This window comes from Canis lupus, chromosome 7, assembly GCF_048164855.1.
Source record: "Canis lupus baileyi chromosome 7, mCanLup2.hap1, whole genome shotgun sequence".
Lineage (NCBI taxonomy): Eukaryota > Metazoa > Chordata > Mammalia > Carnivora > Canidae > Canis > Canis lupus.
Window position 1 is genome coordinate 49,129,600 of NC_132844.1, and position 23,542 is coordinate 49,153,141.

A 23,542-nucleotide genomic window follows, 5' to 3' on the forward strand; every position below is an offset into this window, starting at 1 on the left:
AGAAATCTTTTATCTTTTCCCTTCACATCTGTGGAAGTTTTCAAGTTAAAAATCTTTTTAAAAGAGATATTTCTTAAGGATATATATGCACTAGAATATACTTATAATCTGAAAAAAATAATATACTCTAAGTTTCAAGAGAAATTTAGGAACATTTTTGAATTAAGAAAACTTAAAGCAAATGCACTTAAAGCATTCTAGGCAGATATTTTCAGGTAGTTCAGTTCTCAACATGTTCATAAAAGTAAATAAACATTAGGAATTTGACTTTAAATGTTAAATAATTGTCACCAAAAAAGTATTTTCTAAGAGACTCCTTTTTTAAGAGGGAAAGTGAAGGGGTGCTGACGGAGGGAGAGAATCTTAAGCAAGCTCCATACCCAGCATGGAGCCAGACGCAGGGCTTGATCTCACAATCCTGGGATCATGATCTGAGCTGAAATCAAGAGTTGGACACTTAACTGACTGAATCACCCAGGTGCCTCTAAGAGATTTTCTTTATCATGAGACATTAATCTCTTGCCGTGAAGGATGGGAAGGTTTGTATTGTGAGCCAGTAACGTTTAAAGAATGAGGGAAACACAGCCCAATGTTAAACCATCAGTACCCCAACCATCACAATACAAGAGCTTGTTAGTCTCTGAGAGAGGTTTGCTGACAAATTTAATTCGAAAATACAGCCAACTTTTGAAGAAGTAGTGATGTGCTGCGGCCTTTTATACCAGTGTTGTGTGGGAAAAGGGTTAAATATACAGATGAACCTCTCTAGAGAGAGACTGTCAAAGAAGGGAGCCTGCAGAGGTTGCAAGATGATGACCAAAGCTGTAGAGAGCTAAGGAGCTGCTGCGTGATTGGGGCAGTGCTGCTCAACTGACCCACCTGACTGCATTCTCCATGTACATTCTACATGGCAATGCATTTGGGAATTTTGAGATAGGAAGTGACTTGACTTGGGTTATATTTTAGAAAGATAAAGACAAATACCAAGTGGAGAGTAGATTATGTAGGGCAAAAGTGGAAGCAGGAGATCATGTGGGAGGTTATTTCAGGTTTTTTTTTTTTTAAAGATTTTATTTATTTATGAGAGACCTAGAGGGAGAAGCAGGCAGAGGGGAATCCATTGTGGTACTCAGTCCCAGGACCCCAGGATCACGACCTGAGCCAAAGGCAGATGCTCAACCACTGAGCCACCTGGCATCCCTATTTCAGGGTTCTAAAGAAGAAATAAACATGGCTTGGACTAGGGCTATATGGTAAAAGGGAAGATATGTGGTCATATTCTGGATTATTTTTTTAATGTAAAGCTGGTCAGAATTGGTGTCAAATTAGATGTGAGGCGTGAATCAGGGAAGACTTGGAGGATCTTTGTGTGAACAGCACACTGAGCCAGGCAGCAGTGGGGGGAGTATGTCTTGTTTCCTAGGATGCTGAGAGAGGAATCTTGAGTTCAGGGATGTGTTTGAGAATGAAAATACACAGTTGGGACTTGTTAGCAATGTAGATTTATCTTTCCGAAGCCACCAGAGTGGATGAGATCATTTAGAGAGTGGACCACAGACAAATGGAGAGAGGAAGGGGGCAGTAGACCAAACCTTGGGCTGTCTTTAGAGGGAAAAAAGGGCAATGATGCAGCCAAGGAAATTGGGAAAGAAAGACTGGTGAAGTGGGAGGAAAACCAGGAGAGAGTGGCATCCTGAAAGCCAGGTGAAGAAAGCATTTCAAGAAGGGAGTGCTCAATTGTGTCATTGTTGCTAAGATGTTGAGAAAAGTGAGCTCTATGCCTAGAACATAGGATTTGCTGTATGGAGGTAGGGAGGCTCTTGATAAATGGGGATTAGGGAGGGTGGGTACAAAAGCTGAATTGAAATGGGCTCAAGAGAGAGTGTGAGATAAAATGATGACTGAATATAGAAGCTTTTTCAGAAGGGTAGAATGAGGATCAGATAAATGGAGCAATTGCATATTTAGGATGTGGAATAAAAAGGTCTTTTAAAAGATTGGATATGTTACAACATGTTTTATGATGAAAATGAGGCAGAAGGAGAAAAAAATCACTGATTTGGGAGATAAGGGATATTTGCAGGAAGAAAATCCTTAGGTAGATGGGAGGACATTGGTACAGTATGGACAGTTGAACCTTTATGTGGAGTAGGCCAAGCCGATAAGTACAGAAGTGGCCAGGTAGTGATTTGTGGGAGAAAAGATGAAAAATTTATCAGACTGCTTCTATTTGAATTGAATGAAGCAAAGAGGTTCTAAATCTAACATCTTTGGTATTATCCTTAACTCCTGTTGCATGCCAACATTTTCCTTGTGGTTCCTTACATCCCATCCTTTTCTTACTTTAAAGTGCCTTGTGACTTGGTCGCATTCCCTCACTGCACCTCCTTCCTCCTACTGAACACTACCCCAGGCCCTGTGTAAGTTTTCTCCTGATCACAGTGGGTGGGAGGAGTTTTATAACCATGTACCCTCCTCTTCCTGAAGACTTCTTTCCTGAGACCTGCTTTGTCTGTTATTGGCAGCTAGGGGACTGTCCTACTCCAAAGCAGATACACTTGATATACTGAAATGTCATCTGCTGGCACCCCATAAGGACATAGAGCTCCTCTGATGGTACTACTAAATTAGGCTTTTGTTTTTTTCTGTGGTGAAAAGTCCTGGGCAGTATATGGAGGTGAGTGGTGAGCAAGCCCTTCATAGGCCATCATTTCTAGTTTGCTTTTTTTTTTTTTCCTTCTTTTTAAATATTTTGCCATGAACAAAGTACTATAAATTAGTTGTAATAAGCCTGATACAGTAATCATGGGTATTACTCTATGACTCTTATTTCAGCTATAATGGACTTGTTATCTCATCCTATTCCGTACATGTATATGTGTTTGTGTGTGTGATTTTATGTATAGACATAGGAATAGCTTTGTAGTACCTGATATTAGATGTTAGATGATATTGGGTACTATCTGATGTGAGAGAAAGAACAAACATCATAATGTCCACGTCCTAATCTTAAGACCTGTGAATATGTTAGATTAGGAACTTTGTGTATATGATTAAATCAAGAATCTTGAGATGCAGGCAGAAATTTATCTGAGTGGCCCAGCATAATCACAAGGATCCTTACAGCAGGGAGGCAGGAGTGTCCAAGTCAGAGGAGGAGGCGTGATGACAGAAGCAGAGATCAGGATGAGGTGGCCATGAGCCAAGGCATATTATCAGCATCCAGAAGCTGGTGGAAGTGGAAGGAACACATCTTCCTCTAGAACCTTTAGAAGGAATGCAGCCCCACTGACATCATGAATTTAGGTCCCTAAAAGCAGGTTGGATTTCTGACCTCCAGAATATAAGTATATATTGTTGTAAGCCATTATGTTTGGGATAGTTTGTTACAGCAGCAATAAGAAACTGATTCACTAATGCAAATCCTATTTACCCAAAGGTATGACTCTTTTCCTAAATGTCTCTCTTTCCCTCTGTTTCTTTCTCTCTGTAGGAGATAGGAGGTTGGGTGGCCAGGCAGGAAGAGAAAGTGAGTCTAGGAGCCAGAACAGCTGAGGGTCATTAGCATGTGTCCAGGGCCAGTGCACAGCGGGAGTGGGAAGGTGTGGGTGGAGTCTCTGGCTGGCGATTGAAGCCATCTGGACCAAGGAAACTTGGATGGAACAATTCGAAGGGAATTCTGCTTTGTTTGGATTTGGTTCTGTGCAATCCCCTTCAATAAGCAGTTTGAATCTCTTTCACATTATAACCAGGCCAAGTCAACTGAAGCTTTAAATAGGAAATTATTCCACTCTGGAGAAATACTAATTTTCATAAGGAAAATGCCTTCAAACAAAATTAAAGAGCTATTTTCAAATTCTTCCTCTCCTTTCTCATTTGTCTATCAGCTAAATGATTTCTATCAGCACTGTCTGAGCGTATTACTGTTTCACTATTCTATCATTATAGAAAGAGAAGCAGGGGAAATCTTTATATATCCCACTAGGTAATTTGGAAAAGTATTATTAATAAAGGCATCATACTCTATAACATTGATTTTTTTTTAAAATGAAGGCCATATATGAAAACATATAATAGACTATTTTATGATTTTGTAGAAGTTTATATTTTTGTAGTGCTTGTTTCTGTTTTCTGTCATTATTTAATTACTCTTTATGAACTAAAGTACTTTACTGGAACCAAAACCCTAGCTGGTTGTCGGAGAGAACTGGGGTTGTTCTGCCCATGCAGAGCATTGCTTTTAAAAGTTGTTTTGCTTTTGTGGGTCTCAGTTTCTTTGTCTGGAAAATGAGAGATGGTGCCAGATGAGGCCCACATTCTCTCCAGTGCTAATTTTCTAAGATTCCATGAAAGCTATTGTATTTACTAAAAGAGAAAGATAGGCTAGATTAAACCTGTCAGATTTTGGAGGTGGTTTTCTGTATCATTGGCCTTAGTTGACCTAGGGAGACTGATACCACACTGCTACCCATAGAGAGAAGAGTAGATTGGTCAATGGGCCATAGTCCATGATGCAGTACTCCTCTTTGTCCCTGCCCTCCTCAGTGTACCCCTGTCTAGTCTAGAGATTCCAGAGCATGCCTAGACTTCTTAGGAGGGTTAAATCTTACAGAAGTGATAGCACAGATGGGGAATTTCAAAGTTACATGATTTTATCAAACCACAAACAGAGAGGGTGGAGCATGTTAGTAGGAGATGAAGCTGTGTAGATAGGAGGGAGAAAAGAGGGGAGATTGAGTAGAGTTCTTTAGGCCATTGTGATGACTTTGGCTTTTAGTTGGAGTGAACTCAGGAGCCACTGAGGGGTCTTGAGTAAAGGATTAATGTGATATAACTTATTTTTTTAAAAATTAAAAATTTAACTTCTGAGTTTAGAATAGAGTTTAGGTCAGTGAGGGCAAAAACCAAGATCAGTCTGGAGGCTCTTGGAATAATAACCTAGGAGCAAAATGATGCCAGCTAATATCAGGATGGTAAGTAGTGAGGTGAAGAGAGCTTACTGACTTTCGGGGTGGGGGTGGGGTATCTTGAAATTATCGCTGACAGGATTTGATGATATATACTACATGAGTTTGTAGGAGAGAAGTCAAAGGAGACTCTAGTGAGATGTGAAAGGATGGAAAGAAAAACTTGGGCAAGGGAAATCAAAAGTTTGCTTTAGGATATATGTTAAATTTTTGTCAGATGAAAAGTAGAATTTTTTAAAAGATTCTTTTTATTTTTAAGTAATCTCTGCACCCTATATGGGGCTTGAATCCACAACCTCAAGATCAAGGGTCACATACTTCACTGACTGAGCCAGTCAGGGGCCCCTGTTCAAGTAGAAAGTTTAAGTGATAGTTGAATACAGAAATCCGACATCCAGAGTGAGTTCCCTTTTTGTAAAGTGTCCTTTCTTTTCCTTTATGCGTTTTCTCTAGGAGTGGTAGTATTTTGCAGGTTGATGATTAGTAAGAGCTTCCTATGCATTAAGAGAATTAATCTTTTGACACATATGTTACAAATGTTTCTTCTAGTTATTTATTTGGTGTATAGTTTTGTTTTTAATTTTTAGCAATGTAAAATTTTTTCACAATTAAATGTTTTGTTATTTCTTCCAGTGTTCTTTTTTTTTTTAGCACTACTCTGTTCATTTACTTTATTATAATTTTTAAGAATTTTTAATTCTTGATTTCACTGTTGGAATTTATTTTGGCACTTGGGGTGCATGGAGATCCAAAAAGATTTAGTGAACTTGGAGAATGGCTATCCTAAAATAGGGAAATTCAATCCAACAAAGCGTATGGCTCATAGTTGTCTGGGACATGTTATTTAAATTTAACTTTGGTGAAAAGGGACCAGCATTTGTAAATGGCGCTATCTGAAAAGCTGATGCAATTTTTGGCATTGTTAGTAAATATATAACAATTATATTAAGAAAGATGACAGTCCCACTTCTGAAGTGTTAGATTTGGTTTAGCATACTATACTTTAGGGATTTGTAGGATTTGGATTTCATTTAGAAGAGAGAAATGGGGGAGAGAGTAAGAACTCATAAGAAGGTCTGTGGGGGAGAACTGATTGAACCTCAGGTGTAATCCTGAACAAGAGATGCTGTTATAAAATGGTTGAGAATGATGGTGGAGAATAGGAAGAAAGGGAAGAAATCTAGCAGGCTTGCAGAGTCAGCTTGACAGGAGGTGAATAATTAATGGTAGAGCAATAGGACCCATGAGACAAGTTTTTATGTTTTCCTCCTTCAGACTCTGAACTGGATATGGTGCTGGTTGTGGACTCAACAGTTTAAGAGCTGTGGGGAATTCGGGGCTGAGTGCCATGAAGATTAAGACCTGGAAAATGGGGTACATGAGGTTATAAGCCAAAAGAATGGCTGTTATTTAGCTTGGAAAAGAGAATTATAAGAGATGGCTTAATGATGAAGTGTATGAAACATTTGTCTAGAGAAAACAGCTTCTACCTGAGCTCTCACTTCACCTCAGTTTGGATTCCTTTAGCAAAAACGTTTATTGTCTGTCTCCCAGTACCATAAAACACACACAAATGCACACACGCATCCCTCATGAGAGTCTCACCAGTAGACTAAAATATGGACCATTTGCCTCAGATGAATCATCTTCTACTTGGCCAGTTTATCTTCCTTTTCTCTAACAAAATGTGATTTAAAAGTTTTCTGTAATGCTTTCCTACACAAAGCTCAGTCAGCTAGCTAATTCATGTTTCTCCAGTGCTCCCTTTATGTAAATCTCATGTATGGATCTCTCCCTGTTTTCCTCATGGGCCTCTTAAATAGATTACTTACTTTTATATCTTATGGGTAGTATATACAATCATAAGTGTGTAGACATAGAGTAATATTATTTGTATATTCAATTCTTCAAGAAATTGGTGACACATCTAGTATGTGTGATTTTAAAGTTTATGCTTATATTGTGTCTTGTTTTGATTGTAATCTGAGTGAATGTAGGGTGGTTTCTACTGTAGTTTTTAGAGCCCTCAGTAGTGGTGATTGGTTCAACTCCATAAACATTTAAATGTTTGTTTGCTGATTTATTCATTCTTTCATACATTTGTATACCGGGTATTGATTGGGTATTTATCATGTTCCTGCCACTGTTCTAGGTTAAGGAAATATAGCAATAAATAAAAGAGACAAACACTGCCATTTTGAAGGTCTCACTCCACTAGGGAGAGACAATAATAATAGATTATGAAAGTACTGTGGAAAAAAATATAGCAGAACAGTGAGATATAGGGATTGGGGTTTGCTGGTATTGGTCACTTCCATTGAACAGAAAGCATAATGACTAGAGATTTAAGTTGAAAAGTAAGAAATGCTATTGGTTACCTTAAAAAGTTGTACATTCTCCTTTTGAAATAAGCTTAGTATAACTTTAAGTGCAGCATTACTCAGGGAATGAAGTAATTTACCTAAATTTAATTTAATTCTGTGAGTCTGAGAACCAAGCTCTATCTGTAGAGATTGCTTGTCAGAGGTAAGCAGTGGTTTTCTTTCATGTGCTTGGCTCAAGGTGAATTATCATAGGAAAGCAGATGATATTGGTCCACTTTTACTTTAGGGAGGGAGAATTAGATCTAGATTAAATTTCATTTGTATTAAATGTAGTTGGCTTTAATTTGAGTAGGAATTCTGTTTATCCCCCTGCAGAAGCATATAGCTTCCCATTGTCAAATGTAAATTGTTTATCTTAGTCCATAAAAATACATTAAAAAATTTTGTGCTACTACATATTTTGCAATCAAATACACAATACTGTCTTCTAGAGTCCCTCTCTGTCAGTGATCTGTTAGCCACCACCTGCCAACTAGAAACCCAGGCATGTTCTACTATCTCAGATTCCTCACATCCTGTAACTCATCAGATTGGATTTAATACACCTTGAACAGATTTGGGTTCTACCTACCGTTATCTATCCTTTGCAGGAACCTCCCACATGGTCTTCCTGCTTCTTCTTGCCCCCTTCTAATTTATCTCCACAGTGTAGCAAGTGAGCTTCTCAAGTCACTTGTGTGGCCCTCTGATGTAGTAGTAGTTTGGATAAAGATCAAAATCCTTCACAAGACCCACGAACTGTGCACACAGTCTCCAGTTGTCTACCATTCCAGTCTTGTTTAACGGCATGCTTTCCCTTGTGCTGTCTCTATTTTTTTTTTTTTTTTTTTTTGTCTCTGTGGATGTGGCTCATCCTGTTATGCTTCATGGCACAGTGAAGGGCTTCCTCTTCTGCACTATGCTTCCTTTAGTGTTCCCTGGAGCTTATTGTTTCAGAAAGCTTCCCTGATTGTCTACTTTTTACCTCCCATAGGATCCCCATTCTTGGAACTTAGCTCAGGTGTAATTTTACATATATTAATGGGATCTGTTAGTCAAGTAATTTGAGTAGTCAGTTCAGGCATGTAAACTACTTGACTAGCAGTTGAATTAGGTGGCAAACAAACTGATTTCTATATTAGCTATACATGAAAAGACAGAGATTTATGAATATTTTTGGGATTTAATTGTATGGAGCTATATAATGTGCCGATGGCAAGAAGAATCCCCAGTGGACATTAAAAATATACATTTGATTTTGGTTACTTAGTTACCCTGGCTGTGTACTGAAGGGTATCTGTGGGGATTTTGGAAAACTTTGAAGAAAATTATGTAATAGAATAAACTTTGAATCAGAATCTTACATTTCAAAAAGAAGAGTGATACCTAAAATGATTTCTCTGGTTTTTATTGTCATTTTTAGAGTTTAGAGTACATAAAGGAAATCTATTACTTTATCCTCCTCACTACTTAAGCACTGCATATTGAGATTGGCAGTATAATTTGTGGTCTGATTAGAATTGGGCTCAGAAGAGATTGTGGCCCTTGTGCATTTGATGATTTTATTTCCTTAATTTTCATTTCAGTGCTATACATCTTTCCTGGAGCATTATAACTATGAATCATGGAAGAAAATTAAATTGATTCTGTATTCTTCAACCCTACAATTTGGCAGTGAGAATATTTTTTTCCTAAAAAGTGACTCATTTACAAAGAGACTTTCTGTGAACATGGAAAAGACTTTACTGTCAGAAATCTTGCACATGGGGGTAGGGTGGGTATTTGGACCTGCTAATAATTGCAAAATGGCAAAATTAATGTCAGTATTGGTCAAAGATCATATGAAAATGACACTCCTACCAGCTTGTGTATTCAGAAGAATAAAGCTTGTGTATTCAGAAAAATAAAAACTCAGCTATATGGAAAGCTTATCATTTTAACAGTTTCAGTGCATTTTTTTGTTTGTTTGTTTAACTGTATCCTGCTATGAATCAACTAGTGTTTAGTTTTTGTACCTCTTGGAAGTTGTTCTGTGCTGTAATATTCCTCCCTATTAACCTTTATTTTCCTGATTTTTAGTTCAAAATTTTTCTGAATTTCATCCAATTTCTCCTGGTGATTTGCCCTGGGATCCCCCAGCTTGGATGTGGTTTTGGTTTTTATTTATTTTGTTACTAATTACTAGCTTCTAAAATCATCTTTGAATTTCTTGATAAAACTAAGTTTTTAAGAATGCATCTCATTGTAAGTTAAAAAAAACACATCAAACTTGTTCTCATATGGTAAACGTTTATTATTTCTGTATAGCAGTTCTCCAAAGACAAAACAAACATGGCCATTGTAAAATACACTGAGACCTTGTTCATATGTTTACCATTAGATCTATATGAATGTTGAAAAAGGGTTAAATCGAAATGATGATGACTGGATCTGCCATTCTTCATGTGCTAATGGTGCCCATTAAGGCTACAGAATAACACTTTGCAGAAGTGTTTCCATGGTTCTGTACAGAAGTCACTGAATCTGAAAAGGAAAAAAAAAAACGAACTCACATTGAGTTCCTACCATCTGCCAGGCATTTTGACCTAGGACTCCATTTATTTCTTTTCAGAAGTGAAGTGGGCACTGTTATCCTGGTTTATGGTAAGAAACTGAGGCTTAGCTAAGCAAAATTACTTAGCTAAAATTCTGTAGAAAGTAGAGGGAGGAGCAAAATTCAGCCCAAGGTCTTCCAATTTCAAAATTCATTGTCTTTCCACTTTATTGAATTGCCTCCCAGGATTTGGTGATTTGATCACTCTGCCTGAGGTCACATTATGAGTCAGAGGTGAGCTGGGAACACAGTCTGGGGCATCTCCACATTGCTTTAATCCATTAAAATGCAATGTGTCCTCTAACAAATGGATCATATTAACTTCTTCGAAGAGGAGAACAGCTTTTGATGCTCTATAAAATATTTCATTTTGTGAAAAAAGTAGTAAAGCAGATACAACATTTGGCTTAACTTTTGAAAAAATGTGAAAAAAAATTCATTATAGTAAACTTTGTAGATGTCCGTCCATTTTGATAAATAGCCAATCTCCATGATAACTTTCTTTTGAGGAATTATATGAACATTCCTTTTCTTTGGGCACTCCGAATTTAAAAGTAGCCTGGCAAAATGTGCTTTTTTGAATCTGATTAATTATTCTAGAATCATAAGATCTGCTCTACCATAAAGCATTTTCTGAGAGAGGGTATTTCCACTGGCTTTATCAACTTACTAGCTATATATATATATATTTATCTTTGGGCAAGTTACTTAATGTTATGTGTCTTGGTTTCCTCATCTGCAGATAGGGATAATGTAGAACCTATGTTAAAGGGTGGTTGTGAGGGTAAAGTGAATTAATATATATGAAGCACTCAGTCTGGAACATGAAAAATACTGTATAAATCATTGCTGTTACTATTTCTCCCAATTACAGTAGCCTTTTTGTATATCCTTTCAGACCATCCAGAGAGTGCATACAAGGTTTTGAAGGACCTGGAGGCATACTAAGCGGTGGCAGTTATAAGTAACTTAACTCCATTTGGGCATGTGCCGGTGGTAACAGAGTTGAAATCTAATTCCAGACCTATCTGACTGCAAAGTGGTTGAAGGAAAGAGATTCAGGGATAATTAGAGTAGTAGAGATACAAGACTTAGACTGTGTAGATTGACTTTCCTCTTTCTTCTGACTGGTCTTAAGAACAGGAGCCACATGGCATTACTAAAAGCTTCAGTTTGCTACTGGTAGCAGCACAAGCATAACAATATTCCTTAGGGAAAGAGATTTTTCATACTTTGTGGTGTGATAACTTGAAGGTTAATTTCTCCAAAGTTTAGTTAACAAAAAATTGCCGAATGCTCTGTTCAATGATGGAATACAGAAATGGATTGGACTGGGTTTCTCATATCAAGGAGGCACATCATCCCAGGACATAGAAACTGGCTGCCCAGAAACAGGTTGTTGTGTATGGATTGTGGAGCAATTCATTATGATACTCATTCACTGTGAAGCAAAATGTTTAAGGATTGGACAACAGGAACTCAGTAGCAGAATTTGTGTGGGATATCCTGGAGGAGTGATACACTCTTAAGAGCTGAATGGGGTATGAAGGAAATGATCGTGGTTGGTGATAGAAATTACATAGTCTATCATTTGGAGACTAACAGAGCATTTTATAGAATAAGAAATACAAGTGCATATAAAAGGGGAAAAACAATAATCTAGGAGTGATGTTGCTGAGACAACCATTATTATTGTTGGTATTATTAAAGCTAGCAAATAATAGTAAAAGGAATATTTGAAAATGGGAGTGGGAAAGCAGGGAGTTATGCTCTCTCTAAAATTACAGCTAAAATGTGCTGACAAGTAAGTGGTGAATACAAAAACCAGCCATAAATAGCCACATGGAAATGAAGCTTTTGGATTTAACAATGAAGATGTAATTGGAAACACTAATGAGATCTGTTTTAATACTGTTGAAAACAGAAAGCTGTATCCAAACAGTAAGATTGCGAGAGAGATGGAATCTAAATAAGAGGGAGAAATGCATTTTCAGGTGCCAGGTATCCGAGTCAACTTGACATTGATCTAGAGAAACCTAGACAAAAGTTCAGGGCCTGCAAGCTTGTTTTGGAGTTTAACTGCCATATGCTATGTGAAGAATAGTTTGCCTTGTCTGTAGAAGTTGGGCTGTTTTACCAAAGGTCCAGTATCTAGAAGGATGTGTAAGAAGCCGTGGACATGAAAGAGACGCTCTCCTCTGCAGACAGCTCAGCCTTGGGAGGTGGGGGAGTCATGTCACAGCCATGGTCATGGGGTTAACATCAGCAGCTTTCTAAAATGGGCAAAACAAAAGCTGTTACAGACTTACTCTGAAGAAGAGCATTTATCAAGTTTTAATTTATTCCAGAGATTAACTCAAAAGGCCATTAATCAGGTTGTTTAAAAATGTATTACATTTGTGTAATCCCCAAGTCTTAGGTGTTTTTCTTTTGAATATATTGGATATGTTTCTTTGTGCGAAACATTTTTTTAGGAGCTGTGAACATTGGCTCTGTATTTGCATCCCAAAGCCTCCCTTTTAATTGAAATATCTGGATATTCTTATGAATCTAGAGATATTTAAGACCTTTTCCCTAAAGACTGAAGGATATTAATTCCATATTCAGCATTTGAAGCTTTGTTATTTTTGTTTCTTAAACAGTAACCAAGTGAAGTCTTAAGTGTGAGACACTCAAAAAGTGAATCTTGAAATGGAGGACTGTTCTTTTTGAGTATGATGAAATGCTAATTATTTTGTGTTTATTTTTCTTTAGGGATATCAGGGAATTGCAGGATCACCAGGTGTCCCAGGATCCCCGGGAATACAAGTATGTGATTTATAAATACACATTGTAGAATTACCATTTCTAGTGAATCAAAAAACATAATTAACAGAATTTTATTCTGTGCTTCATTTAGGGAGTTCAAGGACTACCAGGTTACAAAGGAGAACCAGGGAGAGATGGTGAAAAGGTAAATGCACATAAACAAAAATGTGTCCAGTTACTTTAGTCATTCAAAGACCAAGGATGTTACCTATGATGCCTCTTATTCAATAGTGTTCACCTTGGTGAATTCCAAGATTTGTGGGCTCAGAAATTTGTCAGTGGTCATTGGCTAATAAAGTTCATGGAAGGTGCTTTTATCACTAGATAAAATTGGTTGTCCCTGGATGATCACTGTCAGATGGAACAGGTATTGGCATTGCTCTGATGCTGTGTTCTCTCCCTGTGGTTACGCAATGGCGGGGGTGGGGGGGGCGGTATCTTCTTAGAGGGGAGAGAGCTATGTGGATGGAATGGGTGTTAGCCACAGGTAGCCCCATACTCACGTGTCCCTCTCCATAATGGATACCCATCTGGCAGGTGGTCTGTTGGCTGAGTCTTAATGGACTTCTGCCTTAGGGCTTCAGTGAGTACATTTGTACTGCTGACTCTCTTTTTTTTTTTTTTTTTACAACTCTGAGATTTGGTAAGCTTCCTATTGAAGTACCTGTTCTTTAAGTATGTTCTCTATGTTAGTACCTCCCCATGGATCTGAATCCATCAAGGCCTACTGGCTCTGGTAGCTGGTCCATGTCCAAGAAGCCCATTTGTGTTTGCTCAGGTCCCATGTTGATTTGTTAGCTAAAAGCACGGTTGTATTTTAAGGTCTGTGAAGGCATTCTGGTATTTGCTTCTGATAAAAGCCTCTACTAGTTTTCTAACTACAATCCTTGCAAAATATTACCTTTTTAAAATGTGTGCTGCATTCACATCAGAGAAATTCTGATCCTAACCTGTATCCATTTTATGTTTTCATAGTTGCTCATGTTGGTTGCAGAAAATTGTAGCTGGTAAAATACCATCTCTGGATGGATCTCTGGCAGATCTAATGATGCTTCTGCCACTCAAACTATTTGATCTTGGGCATTTTACTTAATGTCTTTGAGTCTTATTTTTTTTTCATTGACGCAATGGTGTGATTCCTTCATAAGTTTACTGTGAGGATTAAGTGAAATAATATACGAAAAATATTTAGTATGGTTCCTGGTACAGAATCTCTCTTAAATAAGTAGTGATTGTTTTGTTCAAGTATCATGGCTGCAGTTGGGATGTAGCATGGGATGGGCTGGCATATATCATGGGCATGACATGGGTCAAAGCAGTCCCCAGAGCAAATTGGAAATTTAGTGATCAGAAAAGAGGCAGAAAATATGACTGAATCAGGGCAGCTTTATAACCTGGGGGAGAGTTAAAGGATGTAGAGCAATAGCACCAGTCGATATAATTCTCGAAGAATAGTATAAGCTCCTCTTGTCTACTGTGTAATGGGTCTTTTTAGCCATGGAGAAATCTCTGGCTATTTTAAATGATGGAGATATATCTTAAGAGGTAATGGGGAGCATGCTATACTTGTAGGAAATGGCAGAGGTCTTATATTTTCATGCTGTGGGGACATTGAGAGAGATTGCCTGCCCTCTGCCAGGTGAACTGGGGATTTCACTGGGAGCATGAGGATATCTGTTCAGATATTTGTTCTGAGGAGACCATGTGTCAGACGCCTCACCTACGTACTAGTTTACAGAATCAGTGCTGTTTCTTTAACTTTCTCACAATCAGCCTGATTTTGGGATGGCAGGGATTTAATAAAAGTATGCATATATGAATGAATGTATCTATGAATGGATAAATGAATAAATTTATTTTCCCCTTTTACGTGGGTTTTAGAGACCAGATGTAAAAAGAGATGGAGGGTTTTTATTCATCTTAAAAATAATTGGAGTAAAGTGTCTATTTGAAAATAAAGGAATATCAATAACTCGATGACTCACATCCTTAACTGCCCTGTTGTTTGGGGACATTTTACTCTCTTCAAAATAGAAATGCATTTACAAAGTCATACATTTTGCTCAATAAAATAAGATGTATGTTTCTGTGAAGGTCTCTGTTTTCAGTCCAGAAATAATTTCAGAGTTGCTTGTTTTCTGAAATCTGTTGTCTGGCATAAAGTCTGATTTGACAGTGACTGTGAGCCTGAAATCACCATGTGCTGTGCCATCTAAATTTCCTCCTCATATCCTATGTGTCTTTAGAACATTCCTTATCTAGATTTGTAATAATTGAATAAGAGACTTCTCCTCAATTCTTCCTCTAGAATATATTTCCTTAATTTTCAGAAATGGGAAGGTTGAAAAATAGACCCCAGAGATGACTTTGACTTGTGGCTGTTCAGGACATTTTTTCCAGGCATCACACAGTGGCCTCTCAGAGATTGTTCCACACGACACTGTTCTCCCATTAGGATATTTTCCCAGAATCATTTCCATTTTGTGGATTTCTTCTGAAAACTCCCATTGTAGGAGTTTCCACTTAAGATAATTAAAACTACATGCACTTTCTTGCTGACTTCAACATTTGTTCCTACATATCAGGCAATAAAATGTGTATAGATTTTGCAGGGTTCTTTCCCACACTCCCTGAATTTACAGAATTAAAAGGAGCACTTATTCACCAAATGGTCTTCAACTGGTAATTCATTTTATAATATGCTTTAAAGCTATTGGGATTTTAAGAAAAAGTACTTCAAACATTTCTTCAACTTTAAGGAAACTCGTATTTAAATCATTGAGAGAAATATATTTTGTTAAAACTTAGGGTAGTTTCTGTTGATTAACTGGTATGTATTTATGGGTTTTTGAGTTGATTATGAAACTTTCTTTTTAAATATTTTATTTATTTATTCATGAGAGACACAGAGAGAGGGAGAGAGGCAGAGACACAGGCAGAGGGAGAAGCAGGCTCCATGCAGGGAGCCCGACGTGGGACTTGATCCCAGGTCTCCAGGATCAGGCCCTGGACTGAAGGTGGCTGCCCATGAAACTTTTTTTTTATAGCAAATTCAATTTCGAACACATGGAGGCAGTAATTTATTTTTTTAACCTATCCAGACTTCGTACAAATTCATCACTTGGTTTTTCTGGGGTTAAGAAGTAAAATATATTAAATATTATCTAAGGTCTCATTATGGAGCAAATTATACATTTTGTTTAATTTCCTCATTAGATCATTTAACATTTAAATTGTCCCTTTCAGACCTCAGTTTCCCATTGTCCTTAGTATCCATACAAGAGTAAGGTGTGATGAATGAGGCTTCCTTGCTTAAATAAATCCCTTACTTTCATAATTTTACTTCCAAAGTCAAAAAATTAAGTGGTATTACAGTGATTTATGTAGTGAGTTACAATTAGAGAACTCCAGTGTATATGTTGAGAGAACAGTAATAAAGGACCAAGCTAAAAAGGTTATTAGGGAATATGCTAAAACTTAGTATGTTAGTGGTTTTACTTCTTGCAGTGTTTGAAGATAAAAAAAAAAAGTTTAAAAAAATTAAAGCCCAGAATGACATGAGGAGAAATAGTTACAATTGACTTAGTAAAGTGATTACTTTTTTCTTCATTCTCAAAAAGGGAGGGTAATCTACCTGTATAGTTTTTGATAACACCACAGCTGAAAGGCCCAAACACCGGTGTGGGTGTGCTTGGGGTTTGAGGGGGACAAGGCAGGAGTCTTAATGAAGTTACATGTTATTGGCTGGGCTCTGAATTCACCATTTACTTATCTTCTCTATTCTCTAAATGTCAGAGTGGTCCAGGGTTTAGTTGTATGCCCTTCTTTTCCTTCCTCAATAGAGTCTCTTTATTAAAATATCATAAAATATAAACTTAAATGAATATAAGTTTATATGTTGAATATGTAAATATACATATCATTGATAAGACTATCAATATTAATATATTGAGGAGTGCCTGGGTGACTCAGTCAGTGAAGCATCAGACTCTTGATTTCAGCTCAGGTCATGATCTCAGAGTCTTGAGATAGAGCCCTGCTTCTAGCTCCTTGTCAGGCTCATGCTCAGCGTGGAGTCTGCTTGGGATCCTCTCTCTCTGCCCCTCCCTCCCCTTATGCTGGCTTGTGCACATACTTGTGCACACACATGCTCTCTCTCAAATAAATAAATCTTTAAAAATATTAATATGTTAGTTAATAAAATAAAAATATTAAATATATACATACATATATATACATTCTATTTTCTAATGAAATGTCTTGCTTCATCTGAACCTGAAGAAACTACGGAATTGTTAAAACCAGAAATTTTCAGAACTTTCTACTTTTTATGGATGGGGTGTGGCCACATTTTCCTTCTTTCCCATACCCTTTTCTCAGAGGCTCTTTTTCCATAGCAGCACTATATGTGCCTAAATAGTCACATATAGTCTCTGAAGTCAGGTATTGTTAAGTGTCTCTTCTGTACATCGGGTGTTGACCTATGTGTGCCCAAGTGTTTATTACTTCTGCGAATACTTTTACAATGTCTTAATCATTTTCTGATCTTTAAAATTCTTTTAAGGCTTAGTGATGGATTCGGCATCTCAGTTTATTATAAAGAATCATTTATTCCATGTCCTGCCTCATTTGTTGGCTGTTATACATTTTCCTGGCCTGTTTTCTTTTTCTCTCTTGGCATCACTGAGAAACTTAAAACTTTCATTGAATTTTTACAGAGTGCTTCATATTTCACTGGTTCTAAACCCCGTTTCTCATCTTCACTTTCAGTTACTCTCTCTATGATCATTAAGAATCTATGGGAGTAACCTTATCATGGAAGCTCAGGAATCTGCATTTTCTAGGCCTGACTAGTTCAGCGATGATCTCCAAACCCAAGGAGATTGCCCATCTTGGTGTTAAAGAGAGGAAACGTTTTAGTAGATTTAAAAAATTCCCAGTAAATCATTATTGCCTGAGCCTCAAAGACTTAACATTTGTTGCTATTTGAGAGGAGAAAGAACAATCAAGATGTGTTTGGTGAATTTAAATTGTAAAATCTTATAGTAAAAGACTTTTAGGTATGTAGTCCCATATTTATGTATGAATTATATGCCTGTGCTACTGAACAACACATTTTATGCATTTAAAACATGCATACACTGAGAAATTTTTAAAGAATGAGTTTTTAATAGTTTTCATATTCTCTTACTGTGCACATATATAATGTTGACCCTTTTCTTTCTTAAAAGATTTAATGAGAGAGAGAGAGAGTGTGTGTGCACATGTGTAAGTTGCAGGCAGAGGCAAAGGGAGGGGGAGAAGGGGAATTTCAAGCAGACTCCCTTCTTAGTGGGGAGGCCAACTTGGGGCTCAGTCTCATGACTGTGAGAACATGACCTGAGCTGAAACCAAGAGTCAGTCTCTTAACAAACTGATCCACTCAGGTGTCCCAACTTGACCTTACTTTAGAGACTATGATTCTAGACCAAATAATGGGATGGATAAGCTCATCAGTCATGAAAGCTTTGGAGGCATCCTGTGGAAATGGAACCATCTCACTCTAAATCTTGGATTCCCTTTGGTTCTAATCTCTTGTAAGCTCAGATGGAACCAAGAGTGTGACTCTTCAAAATACTTGTTCTGTTGGAATATTTTGGAAGACTCAAATGCATTTACTGTATTTTAGAAAATGAAAATATTTTGCATATTCAGCAAATTATCATTAATCACAAGTAAGTAACCAGCTGAGGATAGAGTAGTATATGCTGCAGTAGCAAATAAATCCCAAATGCCAATGGCTTAAAAAAAAAGTTTATTGCTCATCAGACTACACATTTATTAGCAGCAGTGAGGGGTCCCTCTTTCCCTCACATGGAGACTTAGGCTGATAGGAGTTTCACTGTCTAGATTATAATTACTTATAGCAGCAGATGTGTGGAGAATCAGAGTGGCTCTTAAACTACTTCTACTTCTGTTCATCTTTAATTAGCCAGAGCAAATTTTGAAAACCACACCAAGCTCCAAGAGTCAGGAAAGTATGATTCTCCCTTATGCTTACAAGTGGCAAGAATCTGGATGTTGATAAATGGTGGTCATATCTACTAAAGAAAAATTGGAATGAATCAGAATGGGTTTTTCCTCCAAGAGGTTGGGATCTAATAAAGCACATAACACAAAGTGTCAAGAAAGTCAGTTGTTAAGTGCCAAGAAAGAGAGTTGAATAAAATTCTCTAAGCGGTATAGGAAAGTGGAAAATTCAGAGACTTCATGATAGAAACTGTAAACAGGTTAATCACAGCTATATACTATATGGGCTGTCCCTATCCAATTTAAGAAATCTTTAAATTAGGGATGCTGTAGTTCTTAATGCTTTGCACTGTGTGTGTATGTATTTCTCAGTAAATTTTTCTGAGTATATCCATAGGAAAATTTCCTGGAATTAGAACTGATTACAGGGCCAAATAGTTCAATGCATAATTAAACTGTGATGCAAATTGCCTATGTAACTTTCAATAAGCTTGTATTCACCCAGCAACTGTGCAAAAATATCTTTCCTCACACTCTTATCAGCACTGAGTTTCATTAAAGTTTCTAATTTTCACTAGTGCAAGTTAAAAATGGTATTGGTTTGATTTGCATTTCTTAGTAAGGTAAAGTACCTGGTCATATGATTTTTGGGCATTTTGTTAATTCTCTTTCATTTGCTTTTTAATCATATATATTTATATTTTTTGCTTTGTATTGGGCTGCTGGTCTTTTTGAAAATTGATTTTTTTGAAGATTTATTTATTCATGAGAGACACAGAGAGAGAGGCAGAGACATAGGCAGAGGAAAAAGCAGGCTCCTCACAGGGAGCCCGATGCGGGACTGGATCCCGGGACTCCAGGATCATGCCCTGAGCCAAAGGCAGGTGCCCAACCTCTGAGCCACAGGTGTCCCTGAAAATTGATTTTTATAGAAATTCCATAGATTGTATGAAAACATTTTTTCCCAGTTTATATTGTGTATTTGACTTGGCTTTTGGAATTTTAATCATACATAAAATTAAAATTTTTATATATATGTAGATTTTTTTCCTTTTTTCTGTTGTTTGTTTCTATATAGAAGGATTCCACATTCCAACATTGTGATGATAACTTATTATCTTTAGACTTTTGTTATTTTATATTTTAATCTTTGTAGTTTTGGTATTTATAGTTAGGTGAACATTCATATTTTTCCCTCTTTTTTCCTAAATGGATAGCCAGTTGCCACAACAATATTTATGGAATATCACTTTTTTCTCCATTTATTTGAAAACTGCTCACTATTGCTAAATTTCCATTTTCATATGGGTCTGTGCTTTTGGCTTTCCATTCTGTTCCATTTATCTGTCTACATTCTCTCCAACACCAAATTGTTCTTAATTGTTGTCACTTCATAATATGATTTAATCTTGGCAGGCCTAGTACTTCCTCATTATTCTTTATAATCAAAATTTTCCTGGCTATTCTTGTGTGCTTATTTTTCCAGATAAGCTCAGTATCTTTTCTTCAATTTCTTAGAAATTCCTATTCTTATTTTAACCAGGATTCCTTTGAATTTATATATTAATTATAGAATCATTGACATAACTTCAATACTGAGTTTTCTCTTTTAAGATTATGATTTATTCACCTTTTTATTTTAGTCTTGAAACTCAGTGAAATAACCCTGAAATTTTTTTCATATTGGTCTCCAACATTATTGAAGACTATATCTTGGCATTTTTATCTTCTTTGTTCCTATTATAAATGGAACCTTTAATATATTTTCATATTGCTTATTTTTTATATATAAAAACTTCTTGTGTATTTTTATTTTTTAAAAAGTTTTTATTTATACATGAGAAACACAGGGAGGCAGAGACATAGACAGAGGGAGAAGCAGGCTCCCTCTGGGGAGCCTGATGCAGGACTTGATCCCAGGACCCCGACATCATGACCTAAGCCAAGAGTAGACACTCAACCACTGAGCCACCCAGGTGCTCCATATATTACCTTTTTAAAGTAGGAATTAATTGCATATTCAGTTATTTAGGGTATTAGGTATATTGGTATATTAGATATATGATCATACATAAAATAATTTGCTTCCTTCTAGCTTTTTAACCTCTTATTTTTCTATTTTGTCTAAATTTATTGGCTAGTCAAGACTGACTAGAAAAACATTAAAAATAGTGGTGATGTTGGGTGACTTTTAAGTTTCAAACTTAGTCTCTTTTAGTTCTTGTTTGTGGCTTCCTTGATAGTACAAATCTTTCAACAGCAGATGCATATTTGTGATTTTGTATCTTTGCCTTTTGATTTCAGCCAATGGCAGAAACTACAGTCCTTTAATCATGGCCCTCCACATTAATTTATTAACTACTAAGAATCAATGATAAGTGACTTAAATTTATCAGACATCCTTTACACTAGTTGTTTTTCTTGAGCCATTCTGTCCACCTTGAAAGGATTTATTGGACCCATCTTCATTGATTCAGAGGATTTAAGAATAATTTTTATGGTTACATCCTTGGTTTGCTTCTTTCCAGAGACTGCTTTAATTGAAATTCTTTTAAAGGTCTTCTCCAGTTTCATCATTTACCTGTTAGAGATAAGAAACAAGTTGTATCTTCCAATTCCAGTATTTTTGGACTTGGTCTATTCCTTTTAATTACTTCTTGCAAGTCAGCTGATTCTTTTCTGAGCTTCTTTCTTTTACGGTGCCTTTTGTAAACAGCCAATACCGGTCAATTTATGGATACCAACATTTTGTTTTCTAATTAACAGTAGACTATTAGACTATAGTTAAGTTTTTGAAGAGTCAGAAGTTATATGTGGATTTTCAACTGTATGGGGGTCAGCCCCTCAATCCCTGCATTGTTCAAAGGCTTACTGTAATATGTTTGGGTAACAGTTTCTTGTATTCTGTATTTTGTAGATATTGTTTCAATATTCCTCAACAATTTGCTCACTAAATTTCTCTCCTCTGTTTCTCTCCTTGCCTTGCCCTGCTTAACTGCTTTATGTTAACATGTATGCTGTGGCTTTTTATTCTATTTAAAAATCTTGCTTATGCACCTGACGGTAACTTTGTACAGATTTTTATTTTTATTTTTCAATGTGGGTGAATGCTCCTAGTCTCTGCACTTCATCTGAGATTTGTTTGTTACCTCTGGTAAATAAAAATATGAAGATTATGTCTTCTATAACTTGTAGTCAGAGAGCGGAAGTCTTAGTTGGGACTTTGTTCAGCCTGAATAGTGAATCCTGGCTTGTCCTCTTTCTTCTGTATTTTTATCAAGTATTTATTGTCCAGCTAAATTCCATTTTATCAAGAGTGTATCTTAGTCTAGTCTGGCCATCAACAGGTTACTTCAATGCAGCTTCTGAAGAGTTAGCACAGGTAGACTTCTTAATTTAATCTTTTCTCTGTGTAGAAATTGTTACCACTCCTTCCTGCCCCAAGCAAAAAGGAAAAAAAAAATCAGAAAGTAGTTTTGGTTCTCCCATTAGGAGTCTGCATGGAGGGGACAGAATATTATCTAATTTTCTTGTTGTGCTCTTGGTCTCCCCCTAAATCCTAGCTTTTTCTTTTATTCTTTGATTAAATTGTTGTATTTTAGGATTAATAAGCTCTAGAATGTGTGGGCTTTTAGTGGATCTTCTGTCTTCCTCTCTTTCTCACTCTCTCTCTCTCATACACAGATTGTTTTTAATCTTTAGTGGAAAATTAAGACAGTCAAGGGAAAGCTATTACTCACAAGAAGGACGTCCTTTACAAGCCAAAAAATACTATTCCTCTTTAGACCAGAAACAAACCCCAAAATACAGTGGTGTAATTGAGAAAGATTTTTCTCATGTAGACAGTTGATTATATATTCTACAAAGACTCATGTTTTTCCTTCTTCTTGGTCTAGTCTCCCTAAGAGTGTTGTTCTCCTCTACATAGACTAGGCTACATCATTATTCACTGACCTGCATTCTAATCTGATGGGAAAGGGGAAAGAGAAGCATAGCAGTAACTCCCCTTTTAATAAATTCTGTGGAAGTTGTGGGCCATATCCTTTACACATTCTGCTAGCAAGAACTTTGTTAGTGGCCATGCTTAACTGCAAAAGAGCCTAGGAAATATAGTCTCTACTTAGGAAGCTGTGTGCCCAGATAAAAATCTTCTCTGTGGTAGTAAAAGGTGAATAGATTTTTGTTTATAACCATGAGCCTAGCATTCTTTTTATATAAGATACACTTATAGATAAAGTAACCAAACATAATACAGGTAGATCTAAACTCCCGTAAAACAACAACCTTGGAATAATAATTATGGTAATAAAACCTAATATGACACACAGAAAAAAGAAGATGCTCTACATTTTTGGAATCTGAAAAGACCCAAGGAAGCTCAATCTTAAGATTAAAAAGTAATAGTCATGTGAGAGAAAATCACTTTTGTGCGTGTGTGTGTGTGTGTGTGTGTGTGTGCACATGTATGCATGCATGCAGATACCCCAAAAGCTTAGGAAATGATAATACAAAGTATTTCTGAAAATGGAGGTGAATTGAAAGTAGAGATAAAAATGGAAGCATGAATATTCCTTTAAGAACAGGGAGATCCTGCTTTCCTTTCCTAACCTCTGTATAGTTAAGTGAATCTCCCTTCTTCTACCCTGGCAGGATATATAAATTTATTATCTGGAAACAAAACTGAAGATCTCTATACTGGAAAGAAAAGGTGGAGTTGGCAAAGATTCTTCTGTGGGGAATCCACCGATAGAGCTGTTTAGTTAAATGTCCCAACTACACCATAGATGGAAATTCTCAGTCAA

At 36.7% G+C, this 23,542-nt stretch overlaps 1 protein-coding gene across 2 annotated transcripts in view; it reads left to right on the plus strand.

Moving 5' to 3' along the window:
- Positions 1 to 23,542, plus strand: part of COL21A1 (collagen type XXI alpha 1 chain) — a 242,758-nt gene that overhangs the window by 162,070 nt on the left and 57,146 nt on the right. For both annotated transcript variants that reach the window (XM_072832540.1, XM_072832539.1), the window contains 2 exons: positions 12,678 to 12,731; positions 12,823 to 12,876. In XM_072832540.1, the coding sequence (XP_072688641.1) occupies positions 12,678 to 12,731; positions 12,823 to 12,876 (108 nt within the window). The remainder of the gene's footprint in view (positions 1 to 12,677; positions 12,732 to 12,822; positions 12,877 to 23,542) is intronic.